We start from the raw sequence: 22,892 nt of genomic DNA, 5'->3' as shown, positions 1-22,892 counted from the left end.
AAACCAACACTACACGGAATAATATACACCTATACATATATTTTTTTTTTTTTTTGGTATGTTGAACAGAGATGGACTAAGCCAATAGATTTGTGCACCTATACATATATTACAATCAACGACTGGCATGAATTCTCTTCGCCGTTATTTATGGAATGTTTACTCTACGTTCTTATAATCCATCAAAAAAGAGAACACTGAATTTGTTAAATATGACACTTAGAAACCCCCTTGAGACATCAGATACCTTTACAATAGCTCATTTTATAACACTGTCTGTTGTTCTATTCGCTGAAGTCGGTGTTGCATTTTGAACATTTTGTTTATCATAGCAACATAATATGTTCCCTCCACTATAATTGGATTAACTACGAAAATTAATGAAATTAAGAACCCAAATGAAACATCTTATGTATTCACAGCAGTGTATATAAAATGTGACATATTCATATGTGCGGATATATGGGTTATGCCTCAAATCCCAAAAAAGGGATTTTTTAATGTATTAAGATACAATCCATAACCTTTTGTGTAAGTTACACAGCATAATTAAACATAATTAACTAAAATAACAAAAAACAATTTTGCACGATATCTTCTTCTTTCTCTTTTTGTGTGCCTCGATGACGTTTAAACGCCTTTGGGTTTAGAAGGATCTTTCCTGTTATATATTTTTAGTCGAAAGATAATTTTTAGGAAAGTATAAACACACAGCATTTATTCTAGAATGGCTATAAGTGTATTTCCTATTGTAGAAATGTTTTGTTATGCATTTAGAAAATCAAGATTTTGCGCAATTCTGTTTGTAATCTTTTTTCTTAAGTCAAATTGAGATTTATCAATACTGCCGTTTGGATTTAGTGTATTGGAATATTAGTTCTAAGTCTATAAAATAAACATTTTCTCCTTCAAAATAGATCACGACAACACTGTCACGGAATAAAAATCACAAAAAAAAATCCAGCTAAAAACAAGAACGCTACATAACCGTGTTGACATTTATGGGAAATTTGTGAATTTTGATCTGGAAGAAATTTGTTTATACTTAATTAAACAAATTCTCAAATCCTTCCCTTTAAAATAGATTTAAAAGCAAGAAAATATGAAAGAAAACAAAATATTGAAATTAATACACATAGCATGGCGTGAACGTTGGTCGGACTCACAATTTGGTATTAACATAAAAAATGTAAGTAAATCTTAAAAATAAAAATTTATTCTCTAAATAAATATAAAAAAAAAGTTCACCTTAGGTATCATATCTTTACAATGTTTTTAGAATTTGACTAGAAAAAATAAAATTTTCTATTAGAGAGCACAAGCTATTTAATATTCATAATAGTCAGTCGATGTGTTAATCATCATATTCTTTTGTTTTGGCGAATGTTAACATCAATTGTCTTTGCTTTATAGTTAGCTGCGGCGGTATTTTTATTTTAACGGCTATTACGTGATCGGCAGGACATTCCCGTGATCTTATACCTTTGCCCTTTACGAATTTCGTATGCGATTCAGTGCCAGGTGTTTTCAAATTTACATCTTCGCTCACCCCGCGTATTTTACACGTTCCGCTAATACAGCTTTGGAAATCGTTATATATTTATCGTTCGGTAAGTTATTACCTTCACGAGTAAAGTAATTGCTGTACATAACTTGAATGCGATAATTAGTGCACTGATCCGTGAGGATTTTTTACTAATACTTTACCACCAGTTTTGACAAGTGGTATAGGTATTGCTACTTTGGCCGCATCCATAACGAAGCCGCTATTATCACACATATCGCTTTGATTACGATGAGTGTAACGTTTTCCATTACACTGATCACAAACGACCATTGATGAAAATGATTCTGATCTCTTCGGCATCTGAACTGTTCCTTTGCGCTTCCGACATTTCTCTGTACCCAAGAACTTAGACGTACGATGTGATTTGCCATTGTAAGATGGGCGCTTTTTTAAATATTTCATATCAACCGATTTCTTTTTTCCATGTGCGGCTTCAAGATACGTCAATTCCAAATTTGTATCGGTGTTGGCCATTTTAAGCTAATCTATAAAATTATCTCAAATGAAAACGAGTTGAAAAAAAAGCCAAAGATAATGTATTAAAAACATTGATATGTTACAACTCATATCGTGTTTTTCTTTTAAACTTATGCCGAAGGTCCGCGTCATTTTAAAAAAAGTACCGCATAATATGGAGCTGAGAAGATACACGAATGCGTATTGTTTTTAAAATGAACTGTTGTCAGTTTCAAATGCATTTACGTACCGTTATGAGAAAGTGTATTAGGTGTAATGCCTTACTTTCTTTTGTTGCCACTGTTTGCAAAGTGTCTTTTGCTGAATTCGGAGGTTTTCTTCGATTAATAAACTCAGTGGGTGGATCTAATAATGAAGGTACAAATTTAGCTTGGGATTTTGATGATGATGTGGTGACGTGATTTCGCTTTTTTTCTATGTTCATATGCTTGGCGTCCAATTTATTTTCATGATTCTTGACGTTATTCACAATACAATTATAAGCTTTCATAATATCCCTAAAACGTTGCGATTCATTCTTTGTACCGCTATTGGCATCGTCATAAAAGTTTTTAGGTAATGTGTAATACGCAGCATTGATTTGAATCGTGGTAGCATTTTTAGAAACACCCAAAAGTTTGTAACGATGATCCATAGGCACGTCTTTATTTTCGTCTACTTCAACACTTCTCTCGATTTGAAGCGGTTCTTGGTTCTATTCTGAATTAATGCAACATTCTAGCATATAATATTTGAGAAAAATTTAGAAGATTATCGAATACGGTACACGGTATTAATTTCGATTGGTTTAACATCGTAGTTTTCTATACGATATTTTCGTAGGCTTGGCTAGATTAGTGACTGTTGGGCTAATGCTATAGAAGCGACGATTTTTCTGTGTTTGTTAAATATAAATAAAAAAATTTAATGCGTTTTTCCAGCACGACGCGAACAAAAACTATGTGCTGCAACTATTGCCCCGAATTCCCGAAAGTGGTAAAAACGATATTCAAGAAATATTAAATTGAATTTTAAGGGCAAAGGATATAACGGCGTTATCTTGTATTCGTTTCTTATCTCAATGTTATTTTTTTACTGTTTATGAAACTCGTGTTTTCGAAATCGATAATTATGGAAGCGTTAATGATTAATCGCGTATCTTTCTGCTGTTTGCCATTTAAATCCCACTACGTCAGCTATAAGTACTTTCAAAAACTCCTATAATATTTGGAGAACCTGTGAAAAAAAAATTGTACAGATAAAGGTGACTTGGACATACGTATCTTGAGTTATGCTGTTATATCTTGTATTGAAAATCTTTTTATTTGTTTTACTTAAAATAGTTTTCAATTGTAGGTATTACCTCGGGGAGTTAGTGGTGATGTTTATAACTTGGCAGATTCTATATTGCAACAAGCTTTAATAGGCTCTACAGCCAATCCCGTAAGTTGAACGAATGCATATATTTAAGCGATTAAGTGATTACTTTAAAATAATTTATGTTTGGATTATAGTTGGTTTTGAACTACTTAAAACATTCATTATGTGCGCATTTAGTTTCCCACGCAGCCGTCCTAAGACGAATAGCTAAATATGAGCACTTTGAACGTTTGTATTGCACAACATCATTACTTGATTTTCTGGATTCCGTTATAGCAGGAGTAACGTGTCGGTAAGTTTCTAAAAAGATTTCTTTCTTTTTTCATTAAACTGTGATTTTATTTCGCCATAAGCGCAAAGACTGAAGAGGCCATTCTACCTGGAGCTCTAGTATCTTTGATCAACTGGCTAATGCAAGTCTTTGCAATGATTACGGCACATTATGAGATTCACCGCGAATTAAATTCAGGTAATTACTAAAAATTAGAAATTTGTTGGGTTTTATATGTAAGAATTCAAATTTTCTTTTCAGAACAATCATATATGCTTGGTCAGTGCTGTTTAGTAATTGAGAAAGTCATCAAGAATCAATTCCTTATGGCTATAATTTACGTGGGATGTCATGAAGACCCTGATTATTATGGCCAGATACGCGAAAGATATGCTGCCATTAAAACTTCATTGACAAACTCCAATTTTAACCCGACTCATCCGTCTATCGAAGCATATCTACACCAATTGGCTTACGTTGATGTTCATCACTTAGATATGCCTTTGTTGGATATTCAACCTAAACCAGAACCGGTTACTTATTGTGTACAGCCTCTGTTAACAGTCGATGTTCTCTTGAATCCTTGCAACGATACTTCATATTACGTAGCGAAAATACAAATGGTACAACGCTTGAAAAAATTCTCCAATACTCGTCTGTTCTACGAAATTGTGCGAGCAGGCTTTGTATCGTTAAGTAACGTTATGGAAACTACACATGATACGATGTGGGGCGCATTTACATTTTTTAAAGTGCCACAGATCATTAAGCAATTGCAAGCTTTGAATAGAGGTAAACAAAGAAAACTTAGAAATTACATATAGACAATGAGGAAAAAATTGATTTTCTTTATTTGTTGTCTATTTAAATTCATTTCAAAGTAGGAGGAGGCGGGGTAATCCGAAAATTTGATCTTGTTTCAATACCATTTTTCTTTGGCAAACTAGTTATACGGTTTTTTTTTTTTTACAATTAAATAGATGAAAGTCGAAATAAGTTCGTTAAGCTAAGATAAAGATAGATAGATAAAAATAATGGGATCCTAACTACAAAAAATTGAAAAAGCTGGCATCAAAGAAAGTACAAATTTTATTAATTCAATTCAAAAATATATGATTTTCTGAGCGAAAAGAAGAAGGTTTAAATAGACGATATGGTATGCATATATATCCAGTAAATTATCTGTTTAAGGTAACTCTGTTTTCTCTGTTTATAGTTTACAATGTTTTAAATAACGGAAGTTGATGATACTCTTAAACTTAAAAATTATGAAAATTATAACTTACTACTGTGGAAGATCAATATTTGAGAAGTTCTTATAAATTCACGAAACTGGTTTTTTACGCATTTTGCCTTGCTTCTAACATACATCTTAAAATAACCATCATGTTCCAATCGTTCTCTCGTCCTTGATGGTACTGATCCCCTCAGTTTCTTTTCTATTTTCTTCTTTTCTCTGTTTATTATTAATGCAGACCTATCGAGATGATTCGGATCAACATTTCTCGATGTTAATCCTCATTTCATTTTGCTTTTTATATTGGCCACACGAATCTACGTTGGTCGTTTATTTTCTAACCTGTTAAAGATTAGTAAAGGACGACGCATTTAGCAGAATAAAATTTTTAATGATGTAATGATCATTTATAAAAAATATTAAGTAAATAATACTTGTTGTTGTTTACTTCAGCTGTGGGAGAACAGACGCCTAATGATTATATACCTGAAGTGGTCGAGGCTATTGAATTATTGCTCGAAGATAAACTTTTACTGGATTTTATGGATAGCAAATGTTCCTGCAATATCATTGAATACCTCTTAAATGATTGGACCAAACAGCACTTGGTTAACGATATGCACGTTAAGCATTTCGCTGCTCAACGGGAAGGTACTTCTGTACTTTTACAGAAACGTGACGCAAGTACACAGGCGCCATCTATCATAAATTTCATAATACGGGCTGAAGTTCCTCTTTCGGGGGTATTAAAGACGTTAAGTACAGATTATAATAAAGTTCAAGAAGCGTTACTAGGAGTCTTGTGCCAGGTGTTAGTAGGTAAGTTGCAACAACTCGTGTAACATCCGAATAAGTTTGTGCGGCGCCATATTCTCTTCCTGTCCAGCTCTTTGTCTACCTAGATATGTATGCTGGTATACTGTGGTCCGGGCAAAGACAGTATTTTGATATAAAAAGTGAATGCAGACAATTTGAGACAATATGAGACAATATGAGACAATTTATTAACTTTCTTCCTTATAAATGTGTTATAAATTGTTAGCATTTATATAACAACAATGTGCACTCTTTAGTATTTTATTGTAAAAATCGTCCAATAATAATGATTTAATATTCAAATTAACTGTGGTAAACTAATCAGTGCATTTAACAGGCTTTCTTTTATTTAAGCGCTCTCATTAAAAGCAATTCTTTATATGGGAATAAATTTCTCGACACTTTTTATGTATATTACGATAAAATAGCTGTATGTTCGCCAGTGTCCGCGACTATGGGGACGTAACTTGTTTTGTATAGATATTGTCACATAAGTATTCGAGCGTATTTTAGATTGATATTTATTATCGATTAGCTATTGACGAAAATATTTTTCTTCTTAGTTGCAGCAGCGATCATTTCTTAGCTTAATTTCTAAAATTCAATGAAGAGCTTATGTGCAAATATTCGGCTTTCTCTTCTTCGATTTCTCGCAGTTTTGAGAACTTTTTTGGGACATGAGACACTAGTATTTGTTATTCGAATAACCTCGGCAGTAATGTATATAATTTATGTGTGTTGTAATGGTTTATTACAATCGCAATAACTGGATCTTATCCTCTCATGATGGATTTAAAAATAGAAAAGTAATTTTATTTATTTGCTGTTTCATTCAATTAGGAAACAGTTTCGATTTAATTCTCTCAGTGGCTACCGTGGAGGGACGTCTAAAAACATTTGTTTCACGCTTAATACTATGTAATGAGAATTCAAAACAAGTACCCGGTGAAATGGGCAAAGCATCAATCATACGTTCCACTTTATTCGATGTATCATTTCTTATGTTAACTTTTATAGTGCAAACCTATGGTTCTGATGTAAGTCTCCAAAAGGAATAGAATCTTTTATATAATTTTTAAGCTTCTTTAATTGTCTTAAGGCGGTCCTATCAAACAATGGAGATAGTTTTTTTGAGAAATGGGTTCGTGAGTGTATGGTAGAACGTAACAAACCAAAAAACCCTCGCAATATGATTGTTATGTGTGATGAAAATATGGTCGACGAATTGTTACTGAATTTAAGTAAACCAGAACCTCAACTTAAAAATATGTAAGTGAGAAACTATCGCAGTTTCGCACAATTAACATTTTTGCATTTACATATTATGACGCCTTTTGTTGCATTTATCATAGCAATATCACCTGGCAGGACGTATGTTTGAATTTGCCTGGTGTTCTATATCAAGTTTTGATAGCATGGGAGAAAGAGACACTATCTTCAGCCGATGTGAAAAATATTTTAGATAATATCAAAAGGCGACTATTCTCATTTTCCGTATGTGCTACATCGTTTTTGTGTGCGTACATGTGCTCAGTGAAAGAGGTAAGCTATAAAGCCAAGTATCACAAGATAACCACTAAATTAGAATGAAAAGGTTGAACTTTTTAAAAGGATGTGACATGCAAAAAAAAAGAGAGCCAGAAAAGAACAAAGAAAATGCGTCAATTTATTAGAAAAGATTGCTTAATTATTATTTGTTGTTTTCTATTTCTTTTTGCAGAATGAACTATTGAAACCTTTAAATATGATTCAACAATTCCTGGCACCACCCAGTGCCGAAGAAATGTCTTCACAGGAGAACATCAAAGAACGATTGGGTTTATCGTTTCAAATTATACGCAAACTGCAACATGATGTACGACCTACGGTCAATCCCAAGTCACGTAGTATAACTTTAGTGCAAAATTTAGTCTCACAAACGCCACTAATGGATCAATTTCGAGACGTATGGCGTACGGTTAACGAAAATGGTTGGTTGCCGATTCGAGCTGCTCAAATATTAGAATCACTACTGCATGCAGGCGGGGCTGCATGGTTAACTACTCGTTTATTGGAGGAAATACTCAAGTGCAAATATATTCACGTAGGTGTTTTTATAGTCTACATATATGTATATATAAATAAATAGATATGTATGTATGAAAGAATTACTTTCTTTTTCATGCCAATAGGATATGATGAAAACTATGGATATTGTGTTTGCAATTCTACATCTGGATATCGAACTCTCTACTGAAGCCTTATTAACTCAAGTGGTGCCCGCGATGATACAAAATCGTCAAGGGTGAGGTTTGCTAATGTTTATAGGAAGTAAACTTAAGGTATTTCTTTTTTCAATTCCCACTTAGAGAGGATATTGATGAGCCGCATTTACATGTTCTGGCGCGCCTTTGCGTTTATTGTATTATATCGGCTGTGGAGACTCGTCATTATACAAATTTTAGCTACCAAAAGAAACGCTCGCGATCACATGATGGCGATGACATGGATTTAAATAATACTGTTAAAATGCGCAAAATTAATACAGATAGTTCGGACAATTCGTCTTCAAATGACTTCTTGGGTGATAGTAATCTCTTTAATACTCACGCCTCAACACATTTAAGGAATACACCCAACCAATTGAAAGAATCTTTGCAAAATAGTATTCAATATATATTCAAGATATTCCAGCAGTTTCTTCAAACTGATAAACTCTCGTTAAAGGTTTATTTTGTTTATCAGTTTGTATCGTTGTTGGTGGAATGCGGTCAAGAACGCGTTCGCCTAGTATTAAATCTACTACCAACAAATTTAATTAATAATCTTTTGAAAGTAATGCTTACAGATCAAATTAGCGTTGGTCTTATAGCTCGGTAAGTAAAAAATGTCCTTCTCATTGTTAGAAATGAATGAATTCATTTATATTTTTTTGTTTGTTTCTGTTTTACAGACTTTACGATTTACGTACAAGCTGTGGTCGCCAAGCTGCCGTTGCCGATCTAACTTTATGGCGCAATCTTAAACTTAAAGAGCAAAGTATACATTTGTAAAACAAAATAAATAATTGAAAACAAAACGAACGAACTTATATTCAGCTTAAAAATAATCTTTAATATTATCCAAATGTATGATGATATTTTTGAAAAATCGACCCATAACTCAATTTGCAATTTACAACCTTTGAAAAGATTAGAGCAAATGTAAAACCTCGGAAATGTAATTTATCAACTTTGTATTTTTAGTTCATCAAATGTGGGACAATAATTCACAAGTTCCGATTTTCCATTTACATAAACGTTATTATTTTCAATTCCGACTAACAGCATCCTGAATGGACTGTAATTTTTCACACTTTTCAACAACTTTTTTTTACAAATATGCGACTGTCTGCAACTAATTAGGCAACAATCGGTACAAATACTTGAATTGCATGTTTGCAATGAAATAAGTATTATTGGCCGCTTTTAGGCTTTTATTCAGATAACCGAAATGTGTTCTTTTAATATAAGATTAGAAAGGAATTTTTGTGTTACTATATTGACGGCGTTTTCATTTCCATGACGAAAATTCAAAAACGGTGACAGCACGTAAGCGACACACAATCCCACTCTCACAATGAAATGGAATTATTTACACGCGGAAATACCAAAATCTGGTTAGAGAACCATTGGATGATTTCAAAAGCTCGAATCTGTCTCTATGGCCTGCCTTATAAGACGTTCACAATTAGCAAAACACTTCAGTTGGTAAGCAACCAAGTTATTTGCTAAATAATATTATTTAATGGCTACAATACGTAAATGTTAAATACATTTTTTAGTTAATTCTCTTGTTAAATCAAATTATCTAAACTATTGGATTTGCGATGCGTGATGCGGGTTTAGCAAGAATAAATTAGTACATTGCCATTCCAGTGGGTATGAAACTCTCAATTTCAGTTCAAGTCTATGAAGGATTTAAATTGCGATAACTTTTCTGAATTAATTGTCTATTCTACAGAAGCCACATTTCAGATAATCTGAAATCCACAAAATAGTTTTTAACTATAGAGTGAACGTATATTAAGTTGTTTCAACGTTTTATTGTAGAGTTTTAATTAATATACCTTCTGTAATAGTTTACTTCTTACTTAAATATTTCACTTGCATTATAAATACAAGTTATTAAGTTACAATATAATGAATAAATTGTTTCATCTTTTTAATGATTATATATTTTTAAAATAGATTATACAAATTTCTTACTACAGGGCTTAACAAGTGGATTAATTTGCAAAAGAAGGTAATACTAAACACTGTTTAATAAAATGTTTCAAAACAGCCAAAGGACGGCTATGGGTTTTTCCGGAATATAAATAACAAAAGAAAAGTCTTCAGTAGTGTTGCAGGGCATATAGTAAAGAGTGCGTATACTGTTTGAAATATAAAAATATTTAGAGATTATAAAACTGATCATGCACATATCGCTCGACTGCGAGATTCATTTTTGACACAACTAATGAACCAGTGTCGGCATTAAACATGTTACCGAGGTGTCAGTGGTTACACCACATTTAATCTGTAAAATTGATTGGTTGATTAAATATTTATAATTTCTTTTGTCCCAATTTTGTTCTTTTTTCCTTTTGTGTGTGATTTTTTTGGGCGTCTGTAAAATATTGATGCTTTGCTTTAAATTAACCAAATCATGCACCTTATGTTAACTTAACTTTCCCAGTTGTTCATATAAAATCTTGCCATATCTGACATAAAAATTGCCTTCCCATGTAAATTGGGGGATAAGTGTATAGTTTGTTTACTGAGGGTCTTTTTATCTTATTCTTCTTATTCTTTTCTCTATTTTATTTATTTTTTTTATTATCATTACAAATTGTATCAATTATTTTGAAAAATTAAGTTAATGTAAAAGCGACTGCCAAAACCCAACAGTAAGGCCAGTAGACAGACGCCATAGCTTAAATTAAATACCTTGGATTTTCTATATCACTTGAGGCAACATTCAAAATATGTTTCACCCACAAAATTGCCACGCATTGCTTTAGACACATTATGTTCGAATAGGCGACGATTTGTTTGCAAAACTTCAGCGGCTTCTTTATTCAAAGGATCTTCCGGATTGGGTTCCTTTTAAGGAAACAGATAAAATTATATACATTTGTTTTTTTTAGCCGGCTATTAGTAATTACCAAAAATAGATATTGTAGACCATAAACGATTGAATTGATGGTTAGCACTGGATTCCAGTCTTCACGTAAAATATTTAAACACACATTACCTTCCAAATCAATGTTGGGATGATATACTTGAGTTTCGCATTTTACTTTTGGCGGTTCATGAGGGTAATTAGGCCCAACACGGAAATTAAAAATGAATCGACCGCCCTTGTAGAAACCTTCATCGGGACAAATGATTAATTTAAAATTGAGCAAATCATCAGGATCGGGAAATTCAGTGGCGCAAGTTTTTGGCAGGTTCAGTTCGTTTATATCTAAAAAAAGAAAATTGACAAATTGGTAAGTATATCAAAATGTGTAACAAACCAGAAAATAACTTCACGTAATCGCCTTTAAATGAATTCTCGTCACCCATAACATATTTCAATTTTGCATTCAAATTTTTTACGTATCCTATACGTATGCTTTGGATTAAGAACAAATTGGCATGAAGTTATTTGTTAACTTTTATGCTCGCTATTAAAATAAACATAATATCTACTTAACTTTATAGAGCAACATTGCTCTCGTACTCATTGAATAGGCTTTTAAAAAATTACATACTTAGTTGCGTTTCAAATGTTTCTTTGCTTGTTTCACTGAAATATGCATAACTTATATATTGTTGTAGCAATATTAAAAACTCAACTCTCTCTTGCAGAAGACATTGGACACGACACATGATTAAACGGAAGTTGTTTCTGTTGCTATATATATTAAAACACTGTACTATGATCTTCCGGTTAATAATGCAAGCTGTTTTCAAAAGGTAGTATCAAGGTATATATATGCGATTCGATCGAGATGCGGTATTTCTTTGTATTTTCGTACAACTTAATATATTGCATTTTTTTCACTGTTAAAATCACAAATGGGAAAATAGTCAAAAGAGAGAATGCCGTATCTTTGATGGTACTTTTGGCATAACAGATTTTGCAGACCAAATGAAACAAATAAGTAGTTTGAATAAGGGCCTTGATTACATGACTACTAAAGAGGGTGCGGGAATTTATTCTTTTCTTTAATCGTTTGTTTCAAGATTTGGGAATATTAGAAAAAAAAATATTGAGAAGATTGAGAAGCATTTTCCATACAGATTATCTCAAAGCGAAGAAAATTTCCTTTTTCTATATAATACACAAAGATAAATGGGCAACTGGGCATTAATTGATTTCAATAAAAAGCTTTGGATGAATAATTTTGTCATCTTTCATTATGCCTTCACCTGCACCACAATTCTTAATGTAAAATTCTTGACGTTTTGAGAACCTGAGTGAACTGTAAAAAGTTTGATTATAGCAACCGACTTAATGAATTTTATTTCAGGTATTTTGACGTGACGCTTATCAGAGAAATATGCGGCGAACGTCGATTGGATTCAGTTTCAATTCTGAAGAAAAAACCTTTTTTTTTTGGTAAAGAAGTTTTCAAATCAATCAATTTCGCTCTTTCACTCCGTCTTTTAGATATTTTCGTTTGACGGGAAGGTATTGTATACATCTGAAATTTCGAATTAAGTACCTAACAATTTTTTTAATGTGTCTTGGAATTTCTTGTAGTTTAAACAAGCAGACATGGTCTGCTCTTCAATATTTATTTATTTTATGCACTATAAAGGATAGTAAAATTAATTTATATTCCGGTGGTGCGGAGAATAATAAAACCCCACCCTTGCACATTATTCTTTTCACATTGTACATTTTTAAGTTGTTTTACGATCTTCCACCAAAGAAATTCCTTACCTTTTTGTATACGCAGCTGTGCAGCGGAGGCTTTCTTCTGTTGACCTCCAGTTTTCGCTGTTTGCTCACCATCTTTTTTTTGTTGCTTTAATGAAAACAATTTAATCATTTTCTTTTCTTTTTTTTTCTAAGTTTTCAAGAAGCAGCGCTCTTTTGTGAATCCTTCTGTTTTTCTTCAACGTTTCCCCGTATGGTAAATTTGTATCCTTTATGATTTGATCCGATTCTTTTCTTCACGTTGTAAGTCCAATTGTTTTTGTTTCCCTTTTTTGCCTTCGGCTGTGACTACTGCGGTCAGAGTTTCTGTTTTCTTCTAATTAACAGCGGACCGACTATTCTTCTCTAATTATTTTGCAAATTTTTCTTTCTATTAAAATTTACTATAATTTATTGGTGCCTCGTTTAATTACGAATTCTCGTTATTTGTACAAATTTGAGAAAATTTTTTATTAAGAAGTTTTTCTGGTTTCACTATTCGTTTAGATTGTGATAACTTCAGTGTTGCCAAAATTACAAATATGTCATTGCAGTGTGGATTGAATATCTTTAAACTGATAATTCATGTCATTATGAGTACCATAAACTAACAATATTGTAGATAATTAAACAATTGTTGACCTTTCGTGTACATTTACATAACTGATGGTTTTCTGAAATAAAAAATAAGCTCTACAATATCACAATTATTTAGCATTTTTATATATCAGCGAAGGCAGATGGAGTGATAAGCCTTTTTCAAAAAGGAGTATTCAAAATTTAGAGTCATAGGCACCAGAATCAAAAGTTAAAAGGCGCAGTTTGTCCAGACATATCAAGAAGAAAGAATCATTCTTGTTTACTAAGATTAGGGTTATTTTTCTGAAATTACATTAGAATTTTTAGGATTTTTATAAATCGTTAGGCTTACAAACATTTCTTTTCACATTTTTTAAAACGAAACAAATACTTATTATTGCACAAAGCCAGCATTTTTTCCTTTAACTTCTCTTAAATGTAAATTTCTTGAAAAATTGTAGAAAAACGGTTAAAAATAATATTGGACGAAAATTGAAGCAGTTGCAGCAAATCGTAAAATTTTAGCTGCACCTCTAATCTATTACGTTTGCATTTTACAACTGATTTAATGGTTTTGAAGACCACCATCGGCATTCATCGTGGCTAAGTTTTCTCATTTGAAATTTTTTTCTATACTTGCCAATTTGTTAAAATATTTGTAATATGGTTCTGCGACAATATTCCAAATATCGGCTTGTAGGACCATTTAAAGTTAATAGTTTAGGGAATGGGAACCTATAAAAAAATAAACTATATATCACAAGGCGACATTACCCCTTAAATATATAATAACATTTATAAAGGATGTAGCTGGAACTGGCAACTCTGCACATGATAAAAAAACCACCAAATTAATCCACCAAATTTGTTTAGAGATATAATTTGAAGACTGCTCATTTTAAGAAATAAAAGCGTTGTTATGTCTCAAGAGCCCAAGATAGCTAAAGATGCTGTATTTAAGCGCAGTGAACAAATACCAAGTGACACACCGGAAGTTAGAGGATATGATTTTAATAATGGCGTTGACTACACTAAACTCTTTGACTCCTACAAATACACCGGCTTCCAGGCTACTAATTTAGGTAAAGCTATTAATGAAATCAACAGAATGGTAAGTAAAAACTATATTTGGAAAAACTTTCGGCCAAAATCGAATTGACTTTTAGTTAGATTGTAGATCCGATCCCCTGACAGAAGAGGAGAGAGATCACAATGAAACAGATGAGTTTATTAAGCGCAAACATAAGTGCACATTATTTTTGGGGTTTACTTCAAATCTGATATCGTCGGGATTAAGGGAATTAATACGATTTTTGGTAGAACATCAAATGGTAGATTGTCTTGTTACGACAGCCGGCGGTGTAGAGGAGGACATTATAAAATGCTTGGCGCCTACGCTCTTGGGTAAGAGAAAGAAACAAATTAATTGATTAAAAATCTAAATATGTAATCATTTAAGGTTCTTTTGAAATGTCTGGTCGTTTATTAAGAGAACGCGGTATTAATCGTATCGGCAATTTACTAGTCCCGAATGATAATTATTGCAAATTTGAAGATTGGCTTATGCCTTTGTTAGATGAAATGTTAGAAGAGCAAAAAGTAAAAGGAATTGTCTGGTCTCCATCTCTAATTATACAACGTCTAGGAGAACGAATTAATGATAAGTCGTCAATCTACTATTGGGCGGCTAAAAATAGAATACCCGTGTTTTGTCCTGCTCTTACCGACGGTAGTTTAGGAGATATGATGTACTTTCATTCATTTAAACATCCCGGTCTAATAATAGACATTTTGTCCGACTTGCGGCGACTTAATACTATGGCTATAAAGGCCATTAATTCAGGCATGCTAATTTTGGGAGGCGGCGTTATCAAACATCATATTTGCAATGCTAATCTTATGCGCAATGGAGCCGATTACTCCGTATTTATAAATACGGCTTCAGAATTTGATGGAAGCGACAGCGGTGCGCGACCCGATGAAGCCATTTCATGGGGCAAAATAAAGAAAGATGCGATACCTATAAAAGTATATGCTGAAGCTAGTTTAGTATTGCCAATAATTGTGGCGGAGACATTTGCTAAGCGTTTGCTGGTTAGAAAGTGAGAAGAAAAATAGAATTGTCATGAATTGTAATAAAGAATTAAAGAAGTTGGTCAAGTTTTTCTTCTATTTCTAAGATTTTTGATTACGGTATTTTTTGCATTACGATGTACCTCATCTTTTAATTTAATACAAACCTGTCAACAACATTTTTTATGAAAATATTAAGACTTCTATTCGCAAGTTCCACTGTTGTTACTTGTGGAGTCTTATAAGAAAAACTACATAAGGTAGAAAAATATATGTAAAGAAAATTTACCCTCTGTAACTGCTTTTATTGGCAGTTATGTTAACGTAAACTTTTTTGTGCCTACATAATCTAATTAAGAAGTATTGTTCACGATATGTTCTAAATTTTACTTAATCCTTATGCTGCTAAAATTTAAAATTAACTAAAAGCATTCGAGAGTAAAGTTCAAATGAATACTCGCAACTCCTTTCTTGCTACACTTCCTTTCTGCGTCGATCTCCCTCTCACGATGTTTTACACTCATTTTGAACGTTTAGAAACTACTCTTGAGATTGCTATGTTCAAAATTTTACAGGTTTCTGCCTAATTATCTGACAAATAGTGTGTTATTTCGTATGTAATAACATTTTCTGTACTATCAATTTAAAAGTCCCTGTGATACCCGTCGTGATTTTGTTCTGCATTGCATACTTTCGGCCACAATTCCTGTATATGACAAATTCTAGAAACAGGGATGGTCAACATTTGGGATGGAATAGTTAATAGAGATGATTCAGCTCGTTGTGTTTTGTAAATATAAAAACAGTAATATGCACTTTACCAGATACTCATGTACGGTTTATTCAGCAGATATCTATACAATGTTAACACGTCTTTATTTGAAACGCAGTCGATTAAATAAATAGAAGTCGAAATTCTTATTTCTTTCATTTCAGTGACAAAGCCTCTGTCATTTCAACATTAATAATTTCAGTATAGAATATGCGAAAAACCTTGTAAAGCATAAAAAATCGAATCAATTACCCTGGCAGTTTGCTCAACGGAATTCATTCTTCCCGATATGGCAACGCGTGTATGCATTTTCCAAACAAACGTCAGAACCGGCTGAGCACTATTCAGAATCTTAACATAACGGGACAAACGCTAGTGTAAGTTTTACCGAAAAGCTATTAAAAAGCGTTATTGTTTTACGAGTGGTTTATTTATTAATTTGATTCGGACAAAGAAATGCCTCAAATGCCGTTGCTTCCTTTGGCTCAGGTGAGTTAGGACATGTTGTTGTTTTATAGTACACGGAAATGTTCTTTGTTGTGGCCTACAATTGGTTATTTACTTCCAATTGCAAACGGCTTTATATTTATACATTTAAACAACATTAGAACGCTATCGACCCTATGCAGGTAGATGCTCCATTGGAGGATAACGACAACAATGAAGAACAATTGCTGGTGGTGGAGAACCCTACCTTGGATTTGGAAGTTTACGCTCAGTCCACCATGGGGTTAGCTCGATTGTATAGATTAGTATTCGTGGCCGATGTGTGTCCCTCTTTGCGCTTAGAAGCGTTGAAAATGGCCATCAATTATGTTATGACTACTTGCAATGTATCAATGTATCAATTATTGCACAAAAAGCTTAATGATCATTTTGCTGGCGGAGCCGCTGGTGTGCCTGAAGGCAACGGAGCTGCTGGAGGTTTGCCTGATATAGCTGCTCAGCCAGTGGCCGCCGCTCAGGCGCAAGATTTGCCGATATTTGATCAAAACTGGGTAGAGACGAAAAGTAAAAAGGCTGCCCTAAAATTGGAGAAACTTGATTCGGATTTGAAAAATTATAAATCAAATTCTATTAAGGAGAGTATACGTCGAGGACATGACGATTTGGGTGACCACTACCTCAGCTGTGGGGATCTCTCTAATGCTTTGAAATGCTACTCCAGAGCTCGAGATTATTGCACTAGTGGTAATTATGTAGTGAATATGTGTTTAAATGTCATCAAGGTTTCAGTATATTTGCAAAATTGGTCCCATGTATTGAGCTATGTATCCAAAGCCGAGAGTACGCCGGATTTCGCAGTTGGTTCTAAGGATGCTAATCAGGTATAAGACGATAATAATTTTAATTTTTATGCTTGTTTTCATTTGATTGACGCCACAACCGAATTTTTTCTTCTAAACCAGAACGTGTTCACTCGTTTAAAGTGCGCTGCTGGTTTGGCTGAGCTGCAAACCAAGAAGTATAAATCTGCGGCAAAAAACTTTCTTTTGGCCAATTTCGATCACTGCGATTTTCCGGAATTATTATCTCCTAGCAATGTAGCCATTTATGGTGGACTGTGTGCTCTAGCCACTTTCGATCGACAGGAACTGCAGAAAAACGTGATTTCATCCAGTTCCTTTAAGTTATTCCTTGAATTAGAGCCTCAATTGCGAGACATTATACTGAAGTTTTATGAATCCAAATACGCATGTTGTTTGAAATTACTCGATGAAATAAGAGATAATTTATTACTGGATATGTACATTGCTCCGCATGTGAATCCTTTGTACACAAAAATCCGAAACCGGGCCTTAATACAATACTTCAGTCCGTATTTGTCCGCCGATATGCGAAAAATGGCTACTGCTTTTAATCGTACCGTGGAAGCCCTTGAGAATGAAGTCATGCAATTGATATTGGACGGCCAAATTCAGGCTCGCATAGATTCGCACAATAAAATCCTATACGCCAAAGAGACCGATCAACGGAGTAGTACCTTTGAAAGAGCCCTAGCAATGGGTAGAGATTACAAGCGACGTTCCCGAATGCTAGTATTGAGAGCCGCTCTTCTTAAGAGTCATATCCATGTAAAGGTTTGGCTTGCAGTTTTTATGTGTGTTCAATTTTCACCTTTTTTATTTACAGAGCATTCCTCGGGACTCCAGCAATCATGGTGCAGACTTATGTGTGGCACCCGGCTCCAGTACCACTACTAACACTATTGCTAGAATTTAAAACTCACTCATTAATTAATCATTTAACGCAAATACAATTAAAAGTCAACTTTGTGCGTCTTTTGCTACCATCACTATTTTATTCCCGAAAGAATTAATATATTCTGTCAACTTAACATATGGCGTGGAATTAAACAAGAGATCATTTCGATTTTGCATTACTTTTTTATTTTCGATAAGTTTGTTGTGATTAATAATAAAGCAAACGGAATAATTTTCTTTAAAAAATATCGCTTACATAGTACAATTAATATCTATGTTGTGGCTTTGGCTGCAATTTGTCGCGTCGACCATCTCTAGAAGATAATCGCGATCTGCTATCATCATGCAAACGCTTGTCTAATTTCTGCCTTTCTATTCCGCCATTTGCATCGACCTCGAAATCCGCGGACGCAGATGATGATCTCCCTGAACTTGAGCAACGTGACCACTTTTTGGTTGTACTCGTCTTACACGAACCATTTTTGGAACCATACGAAATTTTGGACTTGTATTTCTTGTCGTATTTCTTATGTTCTTTCTTACGTTTTTTAATCTCCTTTTGCTTAAGCTTTTCCATTTTTTCTAATTTTTTTAATAGCTTCACTTTTTGCTCCTTACTGAGAGATTTTAGAAAAGCTCTTTCGACATTACCGTTCTCTTCTTGACTAACTTCATCATCTGGGTCGCTGGGAACTAAAGTGCGTTGTTGGCTACCAATATTCTGCATTTCCATAGCTGAACGTTTCATCATTAAGCCGTCGTTTTTCATTTGTTCTTCTAAAACGTTTTTGGCCATAACATCGGCGGCTTCTGCTTCCGAATGCAATTTTCGAGCCTCACTCATTGATATACTGTACATAGTGCATTCTTTGTCTGTGTTGATGTGACCCCATTTATGGCATTTAATACATCGGACATTGCGTACTTGGATACCAAACGGTTGATCACGAATCTCAGTGTCCCCTTTGCAATACGATTCACGTGGGGCATTATATTTTCGCTGCCATTCGAATTTGTACTCTGGTTCGTTGTCATCCTTCTCCCGTTCTTTGCGTACTCCTGGCGGAGGTTCGTACATAAAGTTAACACTTAACTTATCTTTGCTTTCATTACTGAGCATTGCTTTGTTTTCGTGTAGATTTTGTTCCTTCTCGTATTGATTTCTCAATTCTTCCTGCTTCTTTTTGTATGCTTCTGCCTGCTGTTCAGCCATCCATACCTAGGACGTTTGCAAAAACATTTGATAATTTTGTTGAATACGTCAAATATAAAGAAACCAAGGATCTTACTCTTTTCAGGTTATCCCGCGACGCAGGATGGAAAAACTTTTTACACATATAATTATTAAATCCTTTACCCATTTTATAAATTATTAATTTATAAAAGAAGTTATTTGTCGCAGATATTTATGGTTGTATCAACTGAGAACGTGTCATATAACATTTTACTAGTCAGCAATTACTCACTTCGTATCGTATCGCATAGCACTAGTAAGTTTCTTAATTTTTGATTGATATGATATTTGGTAAGTGCAAAACGAATAGCGTTTAATTAATTCTTATTCATTCATAATTTAATGTATGTTTCAGTAAATAAAAACTTTACAAAATATTTATTGTGAACAAACATTTGAAATATTGAAAAGGCTTTCGGCGATCCGGTATGCAGGTTAAGACATTAGATTCAGGCCATTGTGAATGTATTAATTGCGCTTATGGTTCTCACTCATTTTCTGCTGTGTCCGGACAGTTATTATTTGTTGTGGAAACTCTTGAAATTCGGAAACTTTTATTAGAAAATTGGACGCACATTGCTAGATAACTGTCACATAATTATTCTAACAACAACGGGAAAACAAAAGCATCTGAATACTGCTTTAGATATGGAGGTATTCTATGTACTATCATTAATAGTAGGCAAAAGTAAAACAGATATTTATCAGGCTCAGGTAAATAAAAGAAAATAGAAAATGTGTTTTCATTCACATATTAATTTTATTGAAACGATCTGCCAGCGAATATAGCCTTCTTTTTTACGTTACAAATAAAACTTTATGTAGGACTTAGGGTAGCAAAGCATTGCAAGCGTAACGTAACTGTTTCTAGCGTAATGATGCGTTTTAAAATTTTACGTTTTGATACGTTGTTGATAATGTATCCATTATAAAGAAATATTTATGGCATCAATTCATACGTAATTCAACTATAAGAGTTTTTTACTATTTTTTATCCAGCACTGTGAATCCATTTATTGTTCATTTGGCACATTCTAAAAGAAGAGGCATATGCTTTTGTTGGTTTGGAACAAAAATATTTATTAATAACGTTTTAACCGACTCTAATTTCCCTAATTGTTTTCAATTCAGGGGGGCATTCATTTAGCTTTCCCTTTTGCATATATTCGTTTTTGACAAACGGCTGAATACAAAAGCGAAAACTAAATTTTCCGTACGTGATTACCCTCTTTAGTTTTTCCCTCACATTCAGCAACGCGTTTAGCTTAAAATTTAGTAGTTGGGTTTAAGCTGGCTTTATATATTTATTCGGACTTCACTATAGTTCAACATAAAATAGATATAAGTTATATAGTTCGTTAGACCATTTGTTTTGGACGCTTACTTCACAGTATGTTACTGCCTAAAACTAAACTTCAACAGGTTACTTAACTGCGATTTCACTTAACTATAGTATAACTTTGTTGCACTGTGCATAGAATTCGCTGTACAAATGTAGTTCTATTAAGAATAGTAGGCACAGGAAGCCTTTAACATTAATATTAAAGGTGCTTTTGTTGTACCCTTCGACAAGACGCGAAATTTGACAAAAAACGATCTGATTCCAACAGAGTTGGCAACATGAACTCGTTTTCAGTTATTTAACGAAAACAGGTAAAAATTATCTTGGCTTTACATTCGTAAAACATACCAACGAATGCATGTTTTTGTTTACAATTGGCATGATTGCTTCTAGCCATAAAGTAAAAAGTTTGCATCATTTATATAGCTGTTGCGAAAGCTAACTTTCCGCTACGCCATCACCATCCCACATATAGTGTGATAAAAATGCCAGTATTGATGGTGAAGCGGAACATATATTGTGCCAAATCCATCGCCTGTATTTGATAAAATTATTTCCTTTCTATTGTATTAAGTCAATCAATATATTTCCTACCTATAGGAAATAAATGAAATAAAACAATGGTTGACATCTCTTTTGTTATTGGATATAACCTCTCTTGAGTTCAATATATTTATTGCATTATACAATAAAAAGTGCTTCCCATATAAGAACCCTGCAAAAAATGCTCGCAGAGGGAACAAAGCGGGACCGAAATCTAGTTCGAGCATTTCGTGTTTGTTCATCTTGGTCTTTGCCAAAAGACCACTGTAAGCTGGTGACGATTTTTTAGTATCCAAAAGCTTGAATTTAGATGTTTCTATATTTCTTTATTGAAATAATAAACCCAAATCTCATTCATATTTATCTATAGATAACAAAATTAAACTTTATTCCTGATGAACCGGTTTAGATGCCTCTCAGAAAGTGGGGGGTATGGAAACTAGAAAATTCGCTACTTATTTTGCTAATAGCTTTCTCATACCTAGGTATGCACGTTTCTCGTATCTTAGGTAAGATTTTACGGCTAAATCTTGATAGTGATTTTTTACTACTACATCCTGTACTCAATGATTTCTTTGATGGTGTCAAAATATACCCAGAGTGTGCTTCATCTTCAACGCTGAAAGGCTAGAAGCCGATTTCTCGTCGACGTCGCTCAAATAACCAGAATCGAATATGTGCTTTACTGAATATTCTATAGCGTGCGGGGGACATAGGGAGAAGTTACTTCTTTACTGCAGAAAAGAGAAAGTTATATATATATTTATATTATTATTATTATTATTATAAATTTAGCCAGAGAATAAATTCTAAGACTAAAGTCTTAAAGCACTAGCATCTAGGGCTATCGGCTTTTATTAAAAAACTCTACCGCACTTGAGGTTTGAACCCACGACTATTGAGTTGCTAGTCGAGACTCTTGCCTACTCGGCCACTCAGGCGGATATATATATATATATATATATATTTATAGCTTTGCTCTATATATCTGGAATTAAAAAAGCAATAATAGAGGCCATTCTTACTCCCAACGTTCAGTCTTGCAAACAAAGTTTTTAAACCCAATCTTCATAATATTTAATATGTTGGTTTGCGCCGAAGGCTTTGTCTTTGTATGCTATTTAAGTTATGCGTAGGAATGGGCTTTTCCTTTATGGGACTAAATGAACCCAAAAGTTTAGAAGGGCGGGTTTAAAAGTCAAGGGTATATTCCAGAATATCGACAGTAATCATGAGTTTATGTTATCTCACGGTCGACATTCGAAGTTCTGTTTTAATGTTTTAAGTTTTACTATGGCAATATTTATGTCATTCTTAAAAAAACAAGTAAGAACATTAGAGTAGAGCAAGGTCGACCCTTAAGTACTCTGCACCACATTGTCTAATTCTAGAATACAAAAATTATATGTTGCGTATTTATGGCGAAGCAAACAAATTTGTTGCCTTTAATTTTTTTATGTTAAATTACTATTATAGTATAATTTTCTTCATGAAGCGTTGAAAATA

At 33.5% G+C, this 22,892-nt stretch overlaps 5 protein-coding genes across 9 annotated transcripts; 3 read left to right on the top strand and 2 right to left on the bottom strand.

The window, feature by feature from the left end:
- The first annotated feature begins 917 nt into the window (after positions 1 to 917).
- Positions 918 to 9,627, top strand: LOC119637781 (mediator of RNA polymerase II transcription subunit 24). Its single transcript, XM_038034064.1, has 14 exons — positions 918 to 1,189; positions 3,380 to 3,466; positions 3,538 to 3,695; positions 3,757 to 3,872; positions 3,936 to 4,466; positions 5,365 to 5,730; positions 6,568 to 6,764; positions 6,827 to 6,996; positions 7,080 to 7,269; positions 7,448 to 7,810; positions 7,899 to 8,011; positions 8,076 to 8,582; positions 8,660 to 9,455; positions 9,530 to 9,627. The coding sequence occupies exons 1-13, from the start codon at positions 1,103 to 1,105 to the stop codon at positions 8,757 to 8,759; spliced, it is 2,985 nt and encodes a 994-aa protein (XP_037889992.1). The 5' UTR covers positions 918 to 1,102; the 3' UTR covers positions 8,760 to 9,455; positions 9,530 to 9,627.
- A 947-nt stretch (positions 9,628 to 10,574) lies between these two features.
- LOC119637783 (nedd8-conjugating enzyme UbcE2M) lies at positions 10,575 to 13,629 on the bottom strand. Of its 3 annotated transcripts, none has more exons than XM_038034071.1 (4): positions 13,571 to 13,629; positions 12,664 to 13,313; positions 10,895 to 11,196; positions 10,575 to 10,832 (listed from the first exon to the last, which is right to left on the bottom strand). In XM_038034071.1, the coding sequence occupies exons 2-4, from the start codon at positions 12,770 to 12,772 to the stop codon at positions 10,692 to 10,694; spliced, it is 552 nt and encodes a 183-aa protein (XP_037889999.1). In that variant the 5' UTR covers positions 12,773 to 13,313; positions 13,571 to 13,629; the 3' UTR covers positions 10,575 to 10,691. The 3 variants fall into 3 exon arrangements, with proteins under 3 accessions (XP_037889999.1, XP_037889998.1, XP_037890000.1); XM_038034070.1 differs by having other exon boundaries at positions 12,664 to 13,521; positions 13,610 to 13,627; XM_038034072.1 differs by lacking the exon at positions 13,571 to 13,629 and adding an exon at positions 13,436 to 13,521.
- A 435-nt stretch (positions 13,630 to 14,064) lies between these two features.
- On the top strand, positions 14,065 to 15,373 carry LOC119637907 (probable deoxyhypusine synthase). Its single transcript, XM_038034349.1, has 3 exons — positions 14,065 to 14,329; positions 14,385 to 14,622; positions 14,678 to 15,373. The coding sequence occupies exons 1-3, from the start codon at positions 14,138 to 14,140 to the stop codon at positions 15,322 to 15,324; spliced, it is 1,077 nt and encodes a 358-aa protein (XP_037890277.1). The 5' UTR covers positions 14,065 to 14,137; the 3' UTR covers positions 15,325 to 15,373.
- A 1,019-nt stretch (positions 15,374 to 16,392) lies between these two features.
- LOC119637957 (COP9 signalosome complex subunit 1b) lies at positions 16,393 to 18,391 on the top strand. Of its 3 annotated transcripts, none has more exons than XM_038034434.1 (4): positions 16,393 to 16,552; positions 16,672 to 17,391; positions 17,473 to 18,138; positions 18,197 to 18,391. In XM_038034434.1, exons 1-4 carry the CDS (start codon positions 16,520 to 16,522, stop codon positions 18,284 to 18,286), a joined length of 1,509 nt encoding a protein of 502 aa, XP_037890362.1. In that variant the 5' UTR covers positions 16,393 to 16,519; the 3' UTR covers positions 18,287 to 18,391. The 3 variants fall into 3 exon arrangements, with proteins under 3 accessions (XP_037890362.1, XP_037890361.1, XP_037890363.1); XM_038034433.1 differs by having other exon boundaries at positions 17,473 to 18,144; XM_038034435.1 differs by having other exon boundaries at positions 16,394 to 16,552; positions 16,693 to 17,391; positions 17,473 to 18,144.
- Positions 18,392 to 18,455: 64 nt separating this feature from the next.
- Positions 18,456 to 19,806, bottom strand: LOC119637959 (corepressor interacting with RBPJ 1). The gene is made up of 2 exons (XM_038034436.1): positions 19,557 to 19,806; positions 18,456 to 19,486 (listed from the first exon to the last, which is right to left on the bottom strand). The coding sequence occupies exons 1-2, from the start codon at positions 19,626 to 19,628 to the stop codon at positions 18,533 to 18,535; spliced, it is 1,026 nt and encodes a 341-aa protein (XP_037890364.1). The 5' UTR covers positions 19,629 to 19,806; the 3' UTR covers positions 18,456 to 18,532.
- Positions 19,807 to 22,892: the final 3,086 nt, after the last annotated feature.

This window comes from Glossina fuscipes, unplaced genomic scaffold (assembly GCF_014805625.2).
Source record: "Glossina fuscipes isolate IAEA_lab_2018 unplaced genomic scaffold, Yale_Gfus_2 61, whole genome shotgun sequence".
In the NCBI taxonomy this organism is placed as follows: Eukaryota; Metazoa; Arthropoda; class Insecta; order Diptera; family Glossinidae; genus Glossina; species Glossina fuscipes.
The sequence above is the reverse complement of the archived record's forward strand: the minus strand, read 5'-3'. Positions and strand labels throughout refer to the sequence as shown.